The sequence below is a fragment of the Pavona decussata genome, unplaced genomic scaffold (assembly GCF_977016875.1).
Source record: "Pavona decussata unplaced genomic scaffold, jaPavDecu1.1 SCAFFOLD_137, whole genome shotgun sequence".
NCBI classification, from domain to species: Eukaryota; Metazoa; Cnidaria; class Anthozoa; order Scleractinia; family Agariciidae; genus Pavona; species Pavona decussata.
In genome coordinates, this window is record NW_028145550.1 from 647892 (window position 1) to 669233 (window position 21342).

Below are 21342 nucleotides of genomic sequence, written 5' to 3' on the forward strand. Positions count from 1 at the left end.
AAGCTCATATTGTGGAACGCACCTAGAACAATGTCACTGCAAAGAATTAAGCATTTCTTATACAAATTGGCTGAGATATATTTTTTCAAAATATTCGGTCAAAATTCGGTTGAGTTTATGACGTCATCAGTTGGCTAATTTGCATATTTTAAAAACTTGAATATCTCTGGAACAAAAAGAGATATTGGAAAATAGTAAGCAGCATTCTTCTTCTCTTACAAACTTGTTTATGTTTTAAATTGGCTAAGATTAGTAAGACGTGAATTTCGTCATAGTAGCACTATCTACTTTTCAATTTTATTGCTATTTCTTCCTTATATTTTTCATAGATTTAATAAGATAATAATTAACTTTCAACCCCAGGCTTACCATCCACTGGGTTTGTCTTTTTAATAGCTTCGTCGGTTAGAAAATAAACCTTTCTAAATTGTTGTCTCTAGAAAAACGCATGGTTACCCCCAATTTTCTTTTTGGATTTCAATAGTCCTTGCTTAGATCTGCTTTCCCCGATTAGTCATAAACCACACAAAAATACTCCAGAAAATGAACACCATTTTAAAACTTTGTTGTTGTTAGTTTGTCTTGTTGATTTGAAACTGTTATACTTAACAATTTTGCCACTCGCGCTTGTTGGATATGAATGAATATGATAGATAGCTAACTCGGCGCGTAGCGCCGAATTGGCTATCTATCATCTCATATCCAACAAGCGTGAGTGGAATAATTGTCTTATTAAAAACAATCAAGAAATGTTGCTAGATCTTGCTGGTTTTGCTTTCCAAGAACAACCAGAAGACAATTTAATGGTCGCTCTTTCTTGGGCATGGTATAATGGCTCATATATCATGGCCGCTAAGCCAATCAAATCCCTGGAATTGCATTATACAATGATCCAGTTTTTAATAATAAAAGAGATTTGCTCAAGCATATAACAGCAAAAACGAACCATAAAAGCCGACGTTTCGGAGTGATCTGATCTGTTACATGGTTCCCTTGACAATGGTGTCAAGATCACTCTTATCGTTCGTTTTTGCTGTTATATGATTTAAAACTTGTCAGAGCTTTTTCTCTTTTTTACGAACTCGCCGGCAAGTCTGATACTGCACAAGAAAAACGTTCAAAAGCAGTAAACAGACAAAGACTTTAACAGCAGCACCATTAACTTATGGGACACCGATAGAGTAGAACCAATGTTTTTCTTCCTTCTGTATAGTTGATAGCTAATTGTTGTGTGCTGCGTGCACCACAGAGAATTTCGTTGTTGCTATTGCAACTTCGCTGCACGGGTGGAGTTGACATGTGTGGTTCTATTCGCGCGTGACCCGAGCTCCGCGCTCTCTTCTCGTGCTTGCCTCCGTTCGCCTCAAAAAACGCAAGCTACCCTTTATAGAAAATGTTTGTTTCATCTCTTAGAATCGGCGAGATCAGACGAATGTCGCCTTCATCGCACTGTGTGTGTCCCAGAAAGTTCAAACTGATTTATCCCAAGGGTTTATCACGAATGTTGTGTCTCGCTGGCCTCTCGCTATGAACAACATTCTAAATTTAATAAGGTAGCTCTTGAATAGTGCAGGGATCACCTGTACAAACAGTAGCAAAGTGTAACCGGATCTTTGTGTAGATCAGGATCAGCAATGTTGAATAAAACGTAAGTTTAAATGCATTTGATTCGTAATTTATGCTTGTGAACTCGTTTGAAAGAATTGGACGTCTAAAAAACCTGTTGTATTCTTCTGACCTCAAGGCCTTGTTAAATAGAAAACATGCTTATGTTAACGTTACGAATGTCAAAACTCTCGCAGAACACTAAAGTAACCACATTTGAACTTCAGTTGATAGAAGAAACGATATGCAATCAGCTAAAGCCTTTTTTCAGAGACAAAAACTACGAAGCATGCATAAAATGAAAAGCTTTATTTTACAAATAGAAACAATGCACGGTCCACGATAGCGTACTTGTGTTTTCACGTCCACCCAAACTCCAAATTTGGATAACTAGCTTGAAAAAGTAAAGATAGCCAAAGTAGGAAAAACAGCTGCAGTACTGATAAAAGTTATAAAACATGCCCACCATTTTGGTTAAAAAATCCCACTTCTGGTTCAGTTGGGAAAGGTAAAGTAAAGTTCACCAAAGGAGACAAAAATGTTTAATGTCAAAGCAAAGAAAACACTGAACATAAATTGGTAATTTTGGAACGATTTTGACCATACAGTTTTACTTCTTACACTGCAAAGCCCGAAGTTCACAGGCTTGCGGCCCTTCTGGGCAAGTGAAAGACGAGCAGAAAAATAGGATGCTCTTGCTGCTGGCTACGCAGGTTTCAGAAGAATTCCATTCTTCGTTCACAACAAAGCGGAGGACTTTTGAACTAACAAGATGTTTTAACATTCCATCTGTTAGCCGTAGGGGACGTAGTTCCCGGTGTTGTGGTCTGGTCTTTGTGGGTGGGTAAATGCTCGGAGATATTAGCTATATTAAGCTACTCTTACAAATCTGAGGGTAAATAAAGATATGATGATGATGATGATGATGATGATGATTCTTGTAGCTCAGTCAACTGTTATTGCTGACACGGTCATTCCCCGAGAAAGCCGTAAAGTCTACAACAACTGCTACTTAGTAGCTTCTCATCACCTGCCAAGAACAATTACTAGAGTTATCTCTTCCTTATCTCACATAACTTGACTACGTACAATAAGAAACGAAACGCAAAGTGGCAAATTTTCATCTACGTTTATTTTGATAGTCGAGCGCTTCCTATGTCAATGCAGCTTTGCCTAATGATCTCTTCTCTTTCTCCATGGTTGATATACAAATTAAAATGCTACAAGCAAGTCTCAATCCTTTTCTCATCAATTGTATCAACCACCCAACGAGAACAATTAAGTAAAATCCTTCTGTGTTCCCAGATCGTTTTATATCCTTAAAAAGACATTGTGTAAGCTAATACAGATTGATCTGTTCGGATGCTGAAGCTGAAAATTTAAGTTGCAGAAAGTTTTAGGACACCAGAATTTTATCTCCGGATTTGCTAGCTGTTGTTGGTTTTACGAAAAAGCTAGCTGACCTTTTTTGTCGCATTTTTTTTCAGGACACATTTCCCCTTCGAAACGAAAGGAACTAGTTTTCCAGTATTACGAGGTTTTAAGCTGACATTTTCCCGAAGAAAACTGCGGATTTTCTTTACAACTAAATCCAAATTTCTGAAAATTCAAAGAGATATCCACCGCGCGATATAAACCGTTGGGTTTATGAATGCCATAAGTGAATGCCATAAGTTGAATGCCAAGTCACGTTTCTTTACCTTCAGGCTCACATTACTTAAAGGGACTATATCACCCCATGCGTATGCGCGCGCTGACGCGTTGGCCTAACATTTTCAAATACCGTCGGAGAGTCGGTTCAGGAAGTTCTTTTTATCTGTTTGAATCGCGTTCGTCTTCGACAAGTTAGCTGAATTTTGTATTTGCGAACGTTCTTCAATAACAATAATGCGTTATTTTTGAAAGCTTTTGCAATGAAAAAGGCCCGCGACGCGAATTTAAAAATTCCCGTTAATTTCCTATAATAAGGTATTTGAGCGTTTCAACTGAGTGTCGGATAAACCAAAGCCACAGTAATAACTCTGGCCAATAAAAACAGCCACGCATAGCTCAATGAACCAATAAGTACTCGACTGGAAGCCAAAACACGTAAGGCCCCGGTTAAACGATGCAACACTGTTATATAACACGTCCAACATTTATTGTATAACAACGTTTACCTAATCGCTGCACGGCTTCCTCCCAGGCCCTCACGATCAATTCGTTTCGGTGACGTTACCCCAAACGCTTTTTCGCTCGGACCATGTGATCCGAAAAGGATTGACCGAGATGAAGAGGCCTAGGAACTAATGGAATAACAATGTTAAACGCGCGGCTGAGCGTCATTTTAACATCACGCAAACACTGATTGCGTTTATTTACATTTTTTTGCCGGGAACTAGAAAATGGCGAGCATTTGTAGCGAAAAAAAAAAAAAAAAAGGCTTTCGCTACAATTGCTGTCTTGCATGTTCTACAAATCAAGTCCCGAGGTTGGGAAAACGTAAATGTCGGTGGATGAAAAAAAGGCGGAAATTTAAGGCTTTAAGTTCAACAAAGGTTACCCTCGGATAAAGTAAAATGATGAGGATAAGCCGAGATCAGTAGTGTCATCAGGTTTTAGACAAAATCGATCCCTTAATTGCAAAGCTTCGTCGCTTCGACGATCTCCACCATTCTGAATTGCCTGCGTTGTCGGTTGAGTACTGGTAGCTTAAATCTGATTGGTTGTTGACATGTAATATTGTTGAAAAGCTGGCTAAACGATTACAAAATTTGTTGAATGCTGGACAAATGTTGAGCAAAGGTCACCTAAACGTTGTAATATTCTAACGTTCTAGCTGTAACCCTAACTTTTCTTTTTTTTATATAGCTATATGCAAGCTGTACTGCTCTTTATGTTACTTCAGTTGCATTATGTTGTGTTCCATTTGGCTGTTTGTGTTGCGCATAAATACTACTAAAAAAATTGCTTTTAGAACAAACAGGAAATAAGTTTGAACAAACCACAAACACCCACTATATTAATTAACTCTTTAAGAGTTTGCTGTCAGCAGGAAACCATCACACTATCTCCAACTTTTACAACCCCGACTTTATCACCCTCCAAAGTAACATGGACTCCAAAGAGAGGGGATTGGCCCTGCCTTGGATCCCTATCTTCAGGAAGCCTCATTCTGAAATGAAACAAAAAAATCAAAGCACTGTTAATACAAAGATGGAGGGATGGATGGACCGATAGAGAGAAAGAAAAACAGAAAATGATACATAGAAAGACAGGCTAGCCTGACAGTTGAACTCCCAAAGATTACTTCAGCTAAACCTCCGTGATTCGCACACACAAACTTGTCACCAACTCATAAAGATAAAGCAAGTTTTCCTTGAGTCACTTGCATTGATTCAGTACAATATTTCATCTGGCCTGATATCAAAAACACAAATGTTGAACAACTCCAACAGTTTTGCGTTTCCCCTGGTGGTAAGTCCTGTCCACTCTTTAATAATTGCAAGCGTCTTTTGCTTGGTGTTCCTCTTCCTCATTCGCTGGGGACTTGCTCGTGCATAACGGTGTTAGCCAAATGAAAGGTTGTTCCGGTGCCGTGTGACATGGTCGAACCTTTTAAAATTTCAAGTAAGCCAAGGAACGGCGGATGGAGGGTACACAAGAAGTGCGCAACAGTGTCGTGTCAACTTTAACAACCTGGGCCCGGTTTTGAAAGCCCATTAATGCTAACCCCCAATTAAAAATTATTCAAGCCAGATTTTATTCCAAATACATAAAACTTACGATCATACATGTATATGCACCCACTGAAGATACAGATGAGCAGATAAAAGATGAGTTCTATGGGAGGCTACAGGATGTGCTAGACAGTGTCAATGAGCATGATATGTTAATTGTCACGGGGGACATGAATGCTAAGGTTGGAAACGACAACTGGGCGTATGAAAGTGTGATGGGTAAACATGGGCTGGGGCAAAGAAATGATAATGGAGAAAGGCTTTGCGATATGTGTGATATGAATGAACTAGTTATAACAGGGACATTGTTTCCTCATAAGACCATCCACAAAGTAACGTGGGTTTCCCCCGATGGGAATACCATGAACCAGATAGACCATGTACTAATCAGCAGGCGATTTAGGAATTCGGTGAAAGATACGAGAGTATACAGGTCTGCAGATATCGGAAGCGACCACCATCTTGTATGTACAGTAGTCAAGTTGAGATTGAGTAAACAAACAGCAGGGAAGAAAAGATGTAGAGTCAAGTACGATACAGCAAGGTTGAGGAATGAAGAGGTGTTACGGCGGTTTAACGTTGCCTTGCAAAATAGGTACCAAGTCCTGGAGAACGAGGAAACAGCAGTTGAAGAAAGCGAAGAAGTGGAACAAGACTTTGAGGTGATGAAGAAGGCATATACAGAGGTGGCGGAATCAGTCTTAGGTAGACCTCGGAAGAAGAAGAAGCCGTGGATAAGTGAGGAGTCATGGAGCCTCATAGACCAAAGAGAGGAAATTAATAGGAAGATCCTGGGAACACGGTCAGAAAGGGTTAAGAAGCAGCTTAGGGCCAAGTATGCAGAAAAGAACAGGGAAGTGAAGAGAAGCATAAAGACAGACAGAAAGAAATGGATGGAGAAGATCACTTGTGAGGCGGAGGAGGCTGCAGGAAACCAACACATGAAGACACTATACGGGCTCACCAAGATATTATGCAATGAAAAACCTAAGCAAAGCACAGCAGTGTTTGACAAAAATGGAAACCTTCTCAATAAAAAAGGCGAAGTACAGGCACGATGGACGGAGCACTTTAAGGAAGTACTCAATAGAGACCAACCAGAAAACCCAGTCTTAAGTGATGAGGTATATGAATTAGAACTAAATGACGTCATTGAAGAGATCTCAATCAGTGAACCAACTTTAGGTGAAGTCAAACAAGCTATAAAAAGATTGAAGAATGGGAAAGCGCCAGGAACTGACTCTATCACGGCCGAACTATTGAAAGCAAACATAGAGTTTTCAGCAACAAAAATCCATCAGTTGTTGGGAAAAGTATGGACGTTTGAGAAGATCCCCCAACCCTGGAAGCAAGGGCTAATTATCAAGTTGCCGAAGAAAGGGAATCTCAAAGAATGCAAAAATTCGAGAGGAATAACCTTACTGTCCGTTGTGGGGAAGGTACTCGGTAGAATCATCATAGAGCGAGTGAGAAATGGAGTGGATAGAAGGCTGAGGAAGGAACAGGCAGGTTATAGAAAGGGGAGGGGTACAACAGACCAGATCTTCATCCTGCGGAACATTATTGAGCAGGTCAGCGAATGGCAGGCAACCCTGTACCTGAACTTCGTAGACTTTGAGAAGGCTTTTGATTCTATCCACCGAGAAAGCCTGTGGGTAATAATGGCTAAGTATGGAATCCCGGAGAAGATCGTGAAAATGGTAAGAGTATTTTATGACGACTTCAAGTGTGCTGTAGAAGATCAGGGGGAAACATGTGAGTGGTTTGACATAAAAACTGGGGTAAAACAAGAATGCAATATGTCGGGATTCTTGTTCTTGATTGTTATGGATTGGGTAATGCGAAGAGCGGTTGGCAGTGGTGAAAACGGTATTAGGTGGAAGTTTACTTCAAAACTGGACGACTTGGACTTTGCGGACGATATAGCTCTGCTTTCATCCACCAAGCAGCAGATTCAGGATAAAACGACAAGGCTGGACGAAGAGGCCAGACGGGTGGGACTCAAAATCAACGGAGAAAAGACAAAAACGATGAGGATCAATGCAAGGAACCAAGAAAACATCATAATAAATGGGCAGGATATTGAAGATGTCGAAGAGTTTGTGTACTTGGGGGCGAAAGTTTGTAAAGAGGGAGGCGGTATGAAGGACTTGAAGAACAGGTTATCGAAAGCCAGAGGTGCCTTTAACAAACTAAAGAAGATCTGGATCTCTAATAACATCTCGAGGAAAACAAAACTGAGGCTGTATAAAACACTGGTAGTGCCAGTGTTACTCTATGGATCTGAGACATGGAAGATGAACAAAGGAGATGATAAAGCAGTGAATGTGTTCCATAATAGATGCCTACGTAAGATCTTCCGAATCCGATGGCAAGACCATGTCAGTACCAAAGAGCTACTGGAAAGAGCAAGCATGAAGCCACTGAGTGTGGAAGTGATGTCTCGAAGATGGAAAATGATTGGCCATATTCTTAGGAAAGATCGCAATGATGATTGCAATGTTGCCATGAGCTGGGCACCAGAAGGTAAAAGGAGAAGGGGGAAGACCAAAAACCACCTGGAGACGGACAGTAGAGAAAGAAAGGCAAGAAGCAGGTTGGAGATCGTGGGAGGAGGTGCGGACCGCAGCAACCAATAGAGAGGAGTGGAGAAGCTCTGTGAAGGCCCTATGTGCCACGAGGCACGAAAAGGATATATGATGAATTAAAAATTAACCGAGGTTTTCATCTTTCTTGTTAAAAACGTTTTTAAAAGCTGATTTTAAGCTCAAAGTAAAGGAAAGTCTAAGTCAAAACTGAAGGGGTTAAAAATCTTTTTGAAAAATGATTACTGATTACTAATTAAACTCTAATCAAACTTCACGTTAACCCAGGATTAGCTTAATTGGGCTTTGGACAACTGGGCCCTGAAACAGAAATATTGCAAAATCTGCCTGAGAATCGCTTTTGATTGCAACTGGGCGCCATTTTGTTTTTAACTTCAGATGGCGAGGTTAGCCTGCCAATTCTGTTAGATGTGAACTGAATCATAACTGTAACAAAATTAAATGGAGTATGATAGCCTCAATTATACTTCAGGTCCGGGTTGTTCAAAGAGTGGATAACTTTATCCAACATATAAGTCGCTATCAAGCGGATAAAATACATTGCATTTTATCCACAGGATAACGTTATCTGCTCTTTGAACAACCAGGCCCAGTCGAATATAATTAACGTTTAGTGTAAACACGGGTTTTGTACACTGAAAAGTTATATTGAAAACTAAAATCACCTTCTCAAAGTAACCAAAGGTTCCTCTCCGACTAGGGCATCCTTGTCCATTTCCCGAAAACCTTAGGTCTTATTTCCTTTCCGAAAATCTTAGCTGACCTTTTAACGGCACACGAAGCGACATTTTTATCAATCCGAAAACACTAGGCCTTAAATTTCCCATATCACGAAAGTTCGAGGTGAAAATTTCCTTTAGAAAATTGTAGGGGATTAAGGGCCTTCCGAACAGACAATTTACCTAAACGGTCCGTTGGGTGCCCCTGAAAAATATATTGTAAAACTCACTAAAGGAAAACATAAAGAATACATAAAGAAAACAAAAAAATTAAACGTTCATTTTAACAATTATCCTGCCAAATCTCGTGGAATATTTAGTAAATAAACCTCTTCAGGCGGCTGGTATGTCGGCTGATAATGTCCGCGGCTGAGAGATTGCCCGTAAAATCAATATTTGGCCGAGAAGCGAAGCTTCGAGGGCAAATGTAAAATTTTGAGGGGTTTATTTATTTTATAATCCTCCCATTAATGATGCGATAATTGTTTTACTATTCAACATATCGATAAGAACGCACAGTTTCATTGCGGAAAAGCAAGAGATGGTCTTCATTTACTAAACAAGAAGTTCTGCTTAAAAGAAAAGGTCAAATGTATTCTGAATAAATAACACCCGTTGGTGTTCTTAGAATTAGAGTAAGTACACTCTATCGTCCTATCCAAAATTCCACAAAAACTTAACCGAGAAATAAATCGGAGAACAGCACATACAAAAGCACATGTTCAAAAAGCCCTTGACGGGGGTTCATTATTATACAACACGCGCAATGTTCAAGTGCCTTCTATTTCCGGTTTTCTACACCGCTCTAAAAGGGAAAGCCCCTTCTAGACGCCGTCACGGTTCAGTCGTGGCAAGTTGTTTCCTCAAACACCCTCTGCCTCAACACGTTATAATATTACCACAGTACTGTATAAGACAACAGTTCCGGAAGCTAAGCAATTTCAGCAATAAGGGTCGTAGATAAGGACGCTATTGTCAGTTGCTCTCTCCATAAGACGGAGTCTTGAATGCAGTGCTGGTCGATCTTATCAGTTTTCAAGTTCACCGTACTCATTGGAACTAAAAATATATGAGCGACCATCGCAGATGTATTGGTTGCATCACGCTGTTTTTGTCGTCTTTTGCTTCTGTTATTTGAGGTCATGTCAATCACCCTCGCAGGAAAATGTATTATTCAATGTGCTCATTCAGCCTTAACCTGATTGGTCACTGTTTCTGTCATCTTTTGCTTCTGTTGTTTATTTTCCTGTCAGCCTTGAATTCTCGTCTCTATCTAATAAAATACTGACATCAACTGAAGCAGCCTCGAAGGAAAATGTATTATTCAATGTGCTCATTCAGCCTTAACCTGATTCGTCACTGTTTTTGTCGTCTTTTGCTTCTGCTGTTTATTTTCCTGTCAGCCTTGAATTCTCGTCTCTATCTAATAAAATACTGACATCATCTGAAGCAGCCTCGAAGGAAAATGTATTATTCAATGTGTTCATTCAGCCTTAATCTGATTGGTCACTGTTTTTGCCGTCATTTGCTTCTGCTGTTTATTTTCCTGTCACACGTGTATTCTCGTCTCTATCTAATGAAATACTGACATCATCTGAAGCAGCCTCGCAGGAAAATGTATTATTCAAAGTGCTCATTCAGCCTTAACCTGATTGGTCACTGTTTTTGTCGTCTTTTGCTTCTCGTCTCCATCCAATAAAACACTGACATCATCTGAAGTACCCTCGCAGGAAAATGTATTATTCAATGCGCTCATTCAGCCTTAACCTGATTGGTCGCTGTTTTGTCGTCTTTTGCTTCTGCTGTTTATTTTCCTGTCACACGTGCATTCTTGTCTCTATCTAATAAAAAACACCAAGGTCTTCTGAACCACCCTCGCAGGAAAATGTATTATGCAAAGTGCTCATTCAGCCTTAACCTGATTGGTCACTGTTTTTGTCGTCTTTTGCTTCTGCTGTTTATTTTCCTGTCACACGTGCATTCTCGTCAGTGCTGTCTCGTCTCTATCTAATGATGAATCACTGAGGTCATCTGCTGATTCACCCGCGCAGTAAAATGTATTATTCAGCGTAGTATGATTGGTCAATTTTTGGTTAAATTATCAGTAACAAATTAAGCCTTCTATTAGTTGCTCCAGTCGTCGCCAGAAGGAAGATTATTTTCAAAACGCACGTTAGACGGCAAAGAGATGCTACCCTTGGAGGACCTGATGAGCTTGGTGGTCGCGCTCACTCTTGCAATGGTTGTCATCGACGTGATGCGTTATGTCATGGAGAAAATCAGAATTTTGGCTGTCCGTGTGATGGAGTGGGAGCCGGTCAGGCCAAGACTGGGAATTCAAGAACAGCAAGATGCTGAACAAGCAAGAAGAAGAAACAGGAGGCTGAAACAGCCCGAAGAAAATGACGAACCCCCAGACTGACGGAATACTGAAGGTAAATGCCCGTTTTTGTAACCAGTTTTATTTTATAAAATTAAAAACTTGGAACTACAAACGGTATATTAATGAACTTTGAAGCTGAAGACAAAAGACACCCACACATATAGAAGCTAGAAGAAAACTCCCGGCGGATAGGAAGTTTTCGGGGTATCAAATGGTCTCATTTAATTTAAAAGTGCTCGCAAACTTTGGCCTTTGCTCGAATTGCTCGCAAAAATTACACGGGTGCTCGCTTACTGACGTGCTCGCAAAATGTTTGCAACTGCTCGCATTCTCGTTAACATGTGCTCAATTGCTCGAAATTTCGTTAATCCTCCTTTGTAGTTATTTTTTATACATATATAAACGATAAATCAGTTATGATATGGTTAAAACAAAAAGGTTGAAACATCCTTACCTCTGCCGGGCTTCAGTCTTTTTTCAACAGTTCAGCCTGTAACTATTGTTCTGTTTTGGAGGTGTCAGCCAGATTATTCGCTATTACTCAGCGCAAAACTCGCTGCTCGCCATCTGTATTTTTCTTACGTGCTCGCTGCTCGCCATCTGTATTTTTCTAACAGTGCTCGCTGCTCGCAAGAAAAATTTGACAACTACTCGTGCTCGCAAAAATAAACACACTGCTCGCATGCTCGCAAATGCTCGCAAAGACCATTCGATACCCCTAGTTTTCATAACGTGTGGTCGACAAGCTCGGAGAGAATGTGAAAAGTAGCTGTCATGCCGATTATATTTGTCTCATTTTTAGATTGAAAATTAATTTTCAAGAATCTAATGTGACACATTTCACCGAGATAGCAAAAATGGCAAAAAGCATTCAATTTTACGATTTCAATAATAAGCCTGTAAGCAGTCGTGTATTATATCTCTGCTCATATCAAAGATGCGTATGATTGTCCTATTTTTTTGGACCAACAGAACATTACACAGACAGAGAAGAACTATGGCGGAAAAAGTATGGCTGGAATCATGAACGCAGTGCCTTGAAACGAGAAATCGTTTTACGGATATTGACACCGTTGGAATATGTATTTGTTTTGTTGTTCAGTGGTAGAAATAAAATTACGGTAAACTGTATGCGTGTCATACCTGACATACTTGTATTCTCAGTATTTAAGCCGGCACTGGGCCACGTGATGAAAAAACGGAAATCTTAATAATCAATGTGATTGTGACTATGACCTCTTTTGACGCCTGTTTATCAGTTACAATCGACTCCTACTCTTTTGAATTGCTTCTGTGCGGCCACGTGCAACGACAGTGGAACGAACGTCAAATTATATTTAATTCTTGTCACAAGGTCCGAGAAATTAGAGCAAAAACGTAGGTTACTCTCCTCCTTAGTTACGACCGTGATCTCCACGTTGTCACGTGATTTCATGTTGTCTTTATTGTTGTTACTTTTATTCCGAGGTCAGGCGGAACTAAGTTATTTTTGGCACTCGAAACAAACCGTGAGAACAACAAAAATCGTTCGGTTCATATACCGATACATAACAGCCTCACTGTTGCTTTCACGCTCGATTTGTCTAAATGTCCTAAAATTCCCAGAGTCTCAAATCATAGTTTATATAAAGGAAATGAAAAACTGCAAATGGTTTCAACCCAGGAGTCACGTGCAACAAAGGAAATAGGAGAAGTCTGTATGCAAGCTACAAAATGCCTCAAAATTCTAACCAAGGAGCAAATTATCACTCGTCTCAGCTTGATGAAGAGGACTTGCAGAAACTCGTGGGCGATGGTGGAAATGATACCTGTAGTAGCTCCATGGTCGGAGGAGAGGTGAATGTAAATTTGTCTCGTCGAGCGAAACCCGCTTAGTTTAGAAATTTCACCAAATTAATTTTAACTTTATATCCAACTCAGGTATAAACGCACCTCGTTGGCTATCATCTCAGATTCAACGCGTGCTTGTGGAGTAATTGTTTAATATCTGTTGTGTGCAGATGACGAATTCTGATCGTGCGCAGGACAGTGCTGCAATGCACTGAACAATAAAAATGAATATCTGTAAATTGGTAACAATACATGTATAACCCTGATTTCCATGAACAAATTCCTTTATTTTACCACTGAACCTTAACAACAAGATGTCGGAGACTTAATGACTTCGTGTGCGCGCGTGACAGTTGTTTGAAATAAGTCTAGACATCAAGAGACAATGAACATTTTGGTGACAGACATTTGATTGACCTTTTTTGATTATCACCTAGCAACGACCAATCAGATTCCTAATGTACCCGTGTAAAACCAAGCGTTTTTTTGTGTGTGTTCAGAGTAGCTCTTACACGCCTGTTGTAAAAGTGAATACTGATACGTGAACCAGAAGAGATTAAAAAAAAGAGTGGTACAATCGACTCTACTGATTGTCGTAGTTATAAGTTCGGGAAGAAACCCTAGTGGACGGGGCTAAGTTCTCGACACGTGGCACCTCCGGCAACGGAACTACTGAAGAAGGAATAAGGACCAGTTTGTAAGTATAATTAGTCCTGATTTGTTGCTGTCCGAGTGAAGAACGAAGAAATGGAGGCGACCGAAGCAAGTTTGGACATCAAGTTCACCCAGCTAAAAATGACTATCGGAAAAACGAACACTGTTCTAGAAGCAGAAAACCCAGAAGCCATTGAGAGACATCTTTCGTCTTTACGGTCCCTCACTACTGAAATAAATCGAATGCGTCTGGAATTGGAAGCGACAAAAATCGGAAAGAAAGAAGAGATTACAGACATCGAGGCTTGGAACACTGAGATCGACGCACAACTGGGAAAAGCGGACTGCGAAGTAGAGAAAGCGCGCACATGGATCGAAGAACGAAAAAGAGAAGCGCAAGCGATTGCCCAAGAAGAGCAACTGAAGTTTCATAAAACGAAGCTAGAGATGCAGGCAGAGATCCAAACTGCGCCACACCCCCAACAAGCCACGACACCTAGCGCGGGCATACAAGCGAAATTACCGAAACTGGTGATTACAAAATTTGACGGAAGCTTCATGGACTGGCCGCGATTCTGGGGACAGTTCTCGGAAACGATTGACAAAACAAGTGTAGCAGCAATTACCAAGTTTTCGTATTTAAGAGAACTCTTGGACACTAAGGCGAAGCGCTCAATCGAAGCACTGCCCTTCACTTCCGAAGGATACAATAGGGCGAAGAGTATCCTGCAAGAGAAATACGGAAAGGAGTCCGAGATAGTCAAGGCCTACACGAAAGAAATCTTGGATCTGCCTACAGTACCGAACGCGAGTCCGAAGAAAATCTGCGAATTTGGCGAGAAGCTAACATATTGTGTACAAGCGTTGCAGACAATGAAGAAACTCGAGCAAGTGAATGGGGCGGTGTCCATGACGCTAGACAAGTTGCCAGCAATCCGGGGAGATCTGGTCCGGACCGATCCAGACTGGGAGAAATGGGACTTCCCACAACTGTCCGAAGCTCTTCGTCTGTGGATAAGAAGAAATCCAGTTGACACAAGCCAACGCGAACGTGAGCAAGAACAACAACAAGTGAAAAGGAACATACGCCCCCCGATACGCCCTTCAAGAATTTTTCATGCGCGACGCGACGCCGACTCGAAGCCCCGCTGTTGGCCTTGCGTTTACTGCGGTGAAGATCACAGAGCCGCCGAATGTACTAAAATAGCAAGTGTCGCTGATCGAAGACAAATTCTCTTAAACAAGCGCCTGTGTTTTAATTGTACCCTAGGAAACCATCGCGCCATCTATTGTCCCAGCAGATCCGGCTGTCAACAATGCCACAAGCGTCACCACACGTCCATTTGTGAAACGCCCACCCAGGAGTCTAATCAACCAACGCCTGCAAGAGGAGTCGCCTTGACAACAAACCAAACCGGCGAAGGTCTGTTCCCTGTGATTGTGATTGAAGTCAATGGTATCAAGTGCCGAGCGCTTATCGATTCTGGAGCTGGGAGCTCGTACGTATCAGCGAAACTGATCGAATTACTTCGCGTGAAGCCCACTGAAGTCCAGACGAAAACGATAGATATGCTAATGACCTCAAAAGTTGCCAAACTCGAAGTCTACGATCTCCAGTTACAAGCTGTCAACCATCAGTTCTCGCTGTCAGTCAAAGCGACCAAAGTAGACAAGACAGAACTGTTGTCCATTGGAAACCCCAATTATCGCGCGCTAATTGCCAAGTACTCGCATTTGAAAGGTGTTAATGTAAACGATGATGACACAAAAGCGTCTCTACCAGTTCATGTGGTGCTTGGCAGCGGGGAGTACGCTAGAATTAAAACTGAAACAAAGCCGAGAATCGGGCAAGAAAATGACCCAATCGCGGAACTCACTAAGTTCGGATGGTTCCTAATGTCCCCGGGAACGGAGTTTGACAAGAACACCATGCTGCTCACCCAGACAAGTCAAAGCGACTATGAAGAACTGTGCAGGCTGGACGTTTTGGGATTGCGTGACATGCCAGATCATGACCAGTCAATGGTGTTTGACGAGTTTAAAGAACGTTTGACGCGCTCGCCAGAGGGCTGGTACGAGACCACCCTCCCGTGGAAAGCTAACCACACAGAATTGCCCTCGAACAAGGAAGGGAGCTTAAAACGACTCAAGAATCTTAGCAGAAGACTTCAGCGCGATGGATTAACGGAACAATACGACGCGATAATTCAAGAGCAGCTGACAGAAGGCGTCATCGAAAAGGCACCCCCTATCTCACCTGCACAACCACTGAAAGAATTTTACATCCCTCACAAGAGCGTAATACGCAAGTCCGCCGAAACTACAAAGATGCGAATCGTCTATGACGCCTCCGCTCGAGCGACACCCGATGCACCATCACTGAACGATTGCCTGTACCCAGGACCTGCACTGCAAAACAAACTATGGGACGTACTCATCCAGCAGAGAGCCTACCCAGTAGTCTTAGCGGGGGACATTAAGAAAGCTTTCTTACAAATCCGGATTCACGAGATTGAACGAGATGCACTCCGTTTCCATTGGCAAGCTGATCTCAACTCCGACGTGCAGACATACCGATTCACGAGAGTACTCTTCGGGCTCGCCCCCTCGCCCTTTCTACTAGGCGGGGTTCTTGAATGTCATCTCGACACCTGGGCTGAGAAATACCCGGAGGAGGCAGAGCGACTACGCCGAAGCTTCTACGTCGATGACCTGTTGACAGGCGGTCAAGATGTAAAACAAGCACAAACACGCAAGAAACTCGCGCAAGAGATCATGAGCGACGCTACATTTGAGCTTCACAAGTGGCACTCAAACTATCCTCAGCTAGAAGGCAATCCTCAACCTACACAAGGAGAAGACAGCTCCCAACCTGAAACAAGTGAAGATCAGTCCTATGCCAAACAGCAATTATTAAACAAGCCAAGTGAAACTAAGCTGTTGGGTGTGAAGTGGAACAAATCTGAAGATACTATCTCCGTGCAGTTCCCAAGTGAAAGTAGCGCACCGACAAAACGTGAAATCCTATCCAAACTAGCGAAAGTCTATGACCCCCTCGGTCTAGCGTCCCCTACTACGCTGCAAGGGAAACAAATATATCGTGAAGCGTGCGACTACAAAGTATCTTGGGACGCAACTATCCCAGAGAATCTCCGCACACGCTGGCAGAAGTGGGAGCAGTCACTTCCGGCGGAAGTAACCACACGAAGAGCATTAGCACTGTACCAGCAACCGGTTAATTCAGTTGAGTTGCATGTCTTTGGAGATGCGTCAACCCATGGGGTCGGAGCAGTAGTGTACTCAGTCGTACGTCAAGAAGACGGAATCACTCAAACCCTTGTTACAGCGAAATCAAGATTAGCCAAGAAGGAACTAAGCGTCCCAAGGTTGGAGTTGGTCAGCGCACACATGGCTACCAATTTAGTTGCAAACGTGAGAAACGCACTGAGAGACCTACCTGAGCCCACGGTCTACGGTTGGTTGGACAGCACCGTCGCCCTCCACTGGATTGTAGGAAATGGCCAGTACCGACAGTTTGTCGCCAACCGCGTGCAGAAGATAAGACAACACTCACAGATCCAGTGGAGGCATGTGCCCACTACTGACAACCCAGCAGACCTGGCGAGCCGAGGAGGCCAGGTTGCCAATGCAGAGCTCTGGTGGAATGGACCGACGTGGCTACGTGATCCTGAAATGTGGCCAGAGAATCCAGTCACAATGAAAACTCAAGCGTCAGAAGAAGAGGCGAAAGTAATTAGAGAAGTGCTTAGCCTAGCAAATGAAAAGCCTAAACAAGAACGAAACGTGTTCGTCGAACTACTCGAGCGCCATGACCTCCGTCGAACTCTGCGCATCCAAGCTTGGGTGCGACGTTTCACAACTCACAGAGCACGCAAAGGACCTCTAACAAATGAAGACTTACAAGAGACGAGGAATTGGTGGATCAAAAGAGTCCAGTCCCAAGACACACAGAAGCCTCACTTTCAACAGACCAGGCGTACGCTCAACCTCGTTCCAAATGCCGACGGAGTGCTAGAATGTCATGGCAGAATCCAAGGACAGTACCCAGTCTATTTGCCAGCCGACAGCCTATTCACCAGGAAACTTGTACAGCGGATTCACGCCGAGACCTTACATGGGGGCGTGTCCCTCACCATGGCAGCGATCCGTGAAGAATACTGGATCCCAACTCTGAGACAGATAGTGAAGTCTGTGCGATCTGCGTGTTGGGGCTGTAAACGCTTCAGAGTATTACCTTTAACAGTACCACCCCCTGGACCACTACCCACAGACCGTACTCATGGTGGAGCAGCATTTGAGGTCATCGGAACCGACTTCGCAGGACCAATCTGCTACAAACTGAACCAGAAACGAGAAGGGAAAGCATACTTGGTGATATTCTCGTGCAGTCTATCAAGAGCGGTACACCTAGAGCTGGTTCTCAACCTGGAAACTAGTACGTTCCTGCCCTGTCTTAAACGCCTCATAGCCAGACGAGGACGCCCGACTGTCATTTACTCTGATAATGGCAGCACATTTGTCAAGGCAGCCAAGTGGTTAAGGCAAGTACGAAGTGACGAGCAGTTTCAAGGCTTCCTTGAGTCCCATGACATACAGTGGAAATTCAATCTCAGCCGCGCCCCTTGGTGGGGCGGCCAATTTGAACGCTTAATCGGTATCGTCAAGACAACGATGTACAAGGTGATAGGGGGAGCTACCCTGTCCTGGAATGAACTAACTGAAGTGCTCCTTGATGTAGAGACTCAAGTCAACCGTCGCCCACTCAGTTACGTTGAAGACGATGTAGAGTTACCGATCCTGACACCAGCCAGTTTTATGTTCCAGCGAACTAACCAGCTTCCTGAGGAACAGACCTGGAGAATTGAAGACACGAATTTGCGGAAACGAGCCAAATTCTTGCAGACCTGCAAAAATCACATGTGGAACCGATGGCAGCGTGAATACCTGAGAGCTTTGAGAGAGCGCCATAACCTTGTCCACAAGACAGCTAACTACCAAGTCAGAGTTGGCGACACAGTGTTAGTGCGATCTGACACCAAGAATCGCGGAAAATGGCCACTAGCGGTTGTCCAGCAGACTTATCCAGGACGTGACGGCCACATCCGTGTAGTGCAGCTGAGAACAAGTAAAGGAGTCTTAGAGCGTCCTGTTCAGCACCTCTATCCCCTAGAGTTGCAGTGTGAGCCCACAGTTCCAGCAGGAGCAGAACAGCAGTTGAACTCTGACGCGCCAATTTTCAGACCGAGAAGAGCCGCTGCGGCTGCGGCAGCTGAGAGAATCAAAGAAATTGCGGATGATGAAGAAACTGAACAATTATGAACTTGAAAAAAGTGATTGGTAGCAAATTTTTTGATTTGACTTTTTCCTCCTTTTGGAATCGTCTTATAGTTTTCTTTAAGTCTCCTAAGTAAATGCACCCTTGCATACAATGCTGCATGGGGGAGTGTGTCGGAGACTTAATGACTTCGTGTGCGCGCGTGACAGTTGTTTGAAATAAGTCTAGACATCAAGAGACAATGAACATTTTGGTGACAGACATTTGATTGACCTTTTTTGATTATCACCTAGCAACGACCAATCAGATTCCTAATGTACCCGTGTAAAACCAAGCGTTTTTTTGTGTGTGTTCAGAGTAGCTCTTACACGCCTGTTGTAAAAGTGAATACTGATACGTGAACCAGAAGAGATTAAAAAAAAGAGTGGTACAATCGACTCTACTGATTGTCGTAGTTATAAGTTCGGGAAGAAACCCTAGTGGACGGGGCTAAGTTCTCGACAACAACGAGAGAATAACTTAAACTGCCTGTAAAAATAAGGGACGGTCTGTATTTATCGACCTTTATCAGGTTCACATCAATGACGCAATCTATCCCGGGCCTTTCATTCAGTGTTTTCAGGCGAAATATACATTGTATTTCAACTTATAAACCCACCACGGCACTGATAAAGATACGATTAAACCAAATTAAGTAATTTTTTTGAACCAAATAGATACTTGCATAGCTGTCTGATTTAGCACATTTGGGTGACAAGATTTTGAAGCTTAGAATAAACCACATTGTCCCTATTGACAAGAACACTTGTGTATGAGTTGTTTCAGTCTGGACCAGAAAAAACTGTCCATTGTCTGTATAAACGGATGCCTTTCAGTATCATGAAGTGTAAGGTGAAATTCCGGCCTTAACTTGTTTTAAATTTGTACGTCATTTTCTAGTTTCCGTCTCGTGCTTACGCGTTTATCCTTGACAAGAAAAAACATTGTATTCAATCACTAAGTTCAGAGTAAAGCATTAGCTTCAGTTCGTCACGCGACAACACGTTAATTAAGGTACAAGGTAATATGGCTAATTTACCAAACTAAGCAATGGCTCACCCCTACAACAAATAAATCACACAGGCAAGTTTTATGTTGTTTCTTCTTCAATCCATGGCACCCAGCATCGCGAAATTACAGCCGGCCGAATTCCTTTCGGTCTGGTTGCGTAAGTCAGTAACTTTTATTTAAACACGATGAGTATTTAAGCTTTGCAGCTGGTAGGGTCTTTTGTAAATAATTGAATGAGTGAAGTTTTAATGAGGTTAGTGGAGTAGAACCGAACGCTATTGAATTGTATTTTTATTGTTATATGGTGTGGGTGCATGGCTGCTTGTCCGCCCCCAGTTATGAAAGTTTAATTCCTAATTTAGGCTACGTGTACGTTAAGTAGAAAATGTTAAGTATCTAATGTTATGTTAAGTAGCTAATGCCCCATGTGGTAGAACAGCAATACTTGAGTTTGTTTGTGCTCAAAACAAACCCTTCGTTGAAGCCGTTCTTAAGAGGGTGACGTCATCGCTCATTTAGTGTAATCTGATTGGTCAATTGTCAATTAGTTTGGTAAATAAGCCTAGATGTCCCAGTCACCAGTCGTCGCCAACACACAGAACCTGAAGTTCCCTTTACAACGCACGTTACACGGAAGAGACATGTTACCCTTAAAGGATCTGACGAGCTTGGTGGTTGTGTTTACTCTTTCAAAGGTTGTCTTCGATGTGATTTGTTATGTTTTGGAGAAAATCAGAATTTTGGTTGTCCGTGTGATGGAATGGGAAAATCATTTGGTTCACATGCCGATACACAACGGCGTCAAAATTAAATTGCTTTCATCCTCGATTTGCCTAAATGTCCTAAAATTCCCAGTCTCAAACCATGGTTTATATAAATGAAATGAAAAACTGTAAATAGTTTCAACCCAGGAGTCACGTGCAACAAAGGAAATAGCACACGTCTGTAAGCAGGCTACAAAATGGCTGAAAAACCTAACCAAGGAGCAAATTCTCAGCCGTCTCGAGTAAATTCTCAGCCGTCTCAGCTTGGTGAAGAGGACTTGCAAAAACTCGTGGGCGATGGTGGAAATAATGCCTGTAGTGGCTCTATGGCCGGAGGAGAGGTGAATGCAAATTTGTCCCCGTCTAGCAAAACCAACTCAGTTTAGCAATTGACAATTAATTGTAACGTGTAAAAGAGACTATTTCTTCGCTGTTTACAAAATTCTGCTATTTTGCTTTTGAAGACTTAGAAGCAACGATTCTCTTGACAAAGTTTGCGGTATTCTGCCAAAGTTTCAAGCTTCTGCGAAAATGAAAGATTTTGTGCAATAAAATAAACGCCGACGCGACGCTGACAGCGTCTAAGATATTGCTTACTGTACTGTCTTTGGCGGATTCCTTTTCTGCATGCCCTGTGAAATTATTATACCTAGCAATATTGGCCCTCCTGAATCTCAGAACTCATGAGCCTGTCTCGGGCCAATAACATATTGCTG

At 42.4% G+C, this 21342-nt stretch overlaps 1 protein-coding gene across 1 annotated transcript; it reads left to right on the forward strand.

The window, feature by feature from the left end:
• The first annotated feature begins 15488 nt into the window (after positions 1-15488).
• LOC146467178 (uncharacterized) lies at positions 15489-18856 on the forward strand. Its single transcript, XM_085126023.1, has one exon. The coding sequence runs from the start codon at positions 15518-15520 to the stop codon at positions 18854-18856; it is 3339 nt and encodes a 1112-aa protein (XP_084982149.1). The 5' UTR covers positions 15489-15517.
• Positions 18857-21342: the final 2486 nt, after the last annotated feature.

What these genes read in the sequence shown, in the direction of transcription:
- LOC146467178 (XM_085126023.1), top strand. Translation starts at nt 15,518, where the DNA reads ATGCCAGATCATGACCAGTCAATGGTGTTTGACGAGTTTAAAGAACGT.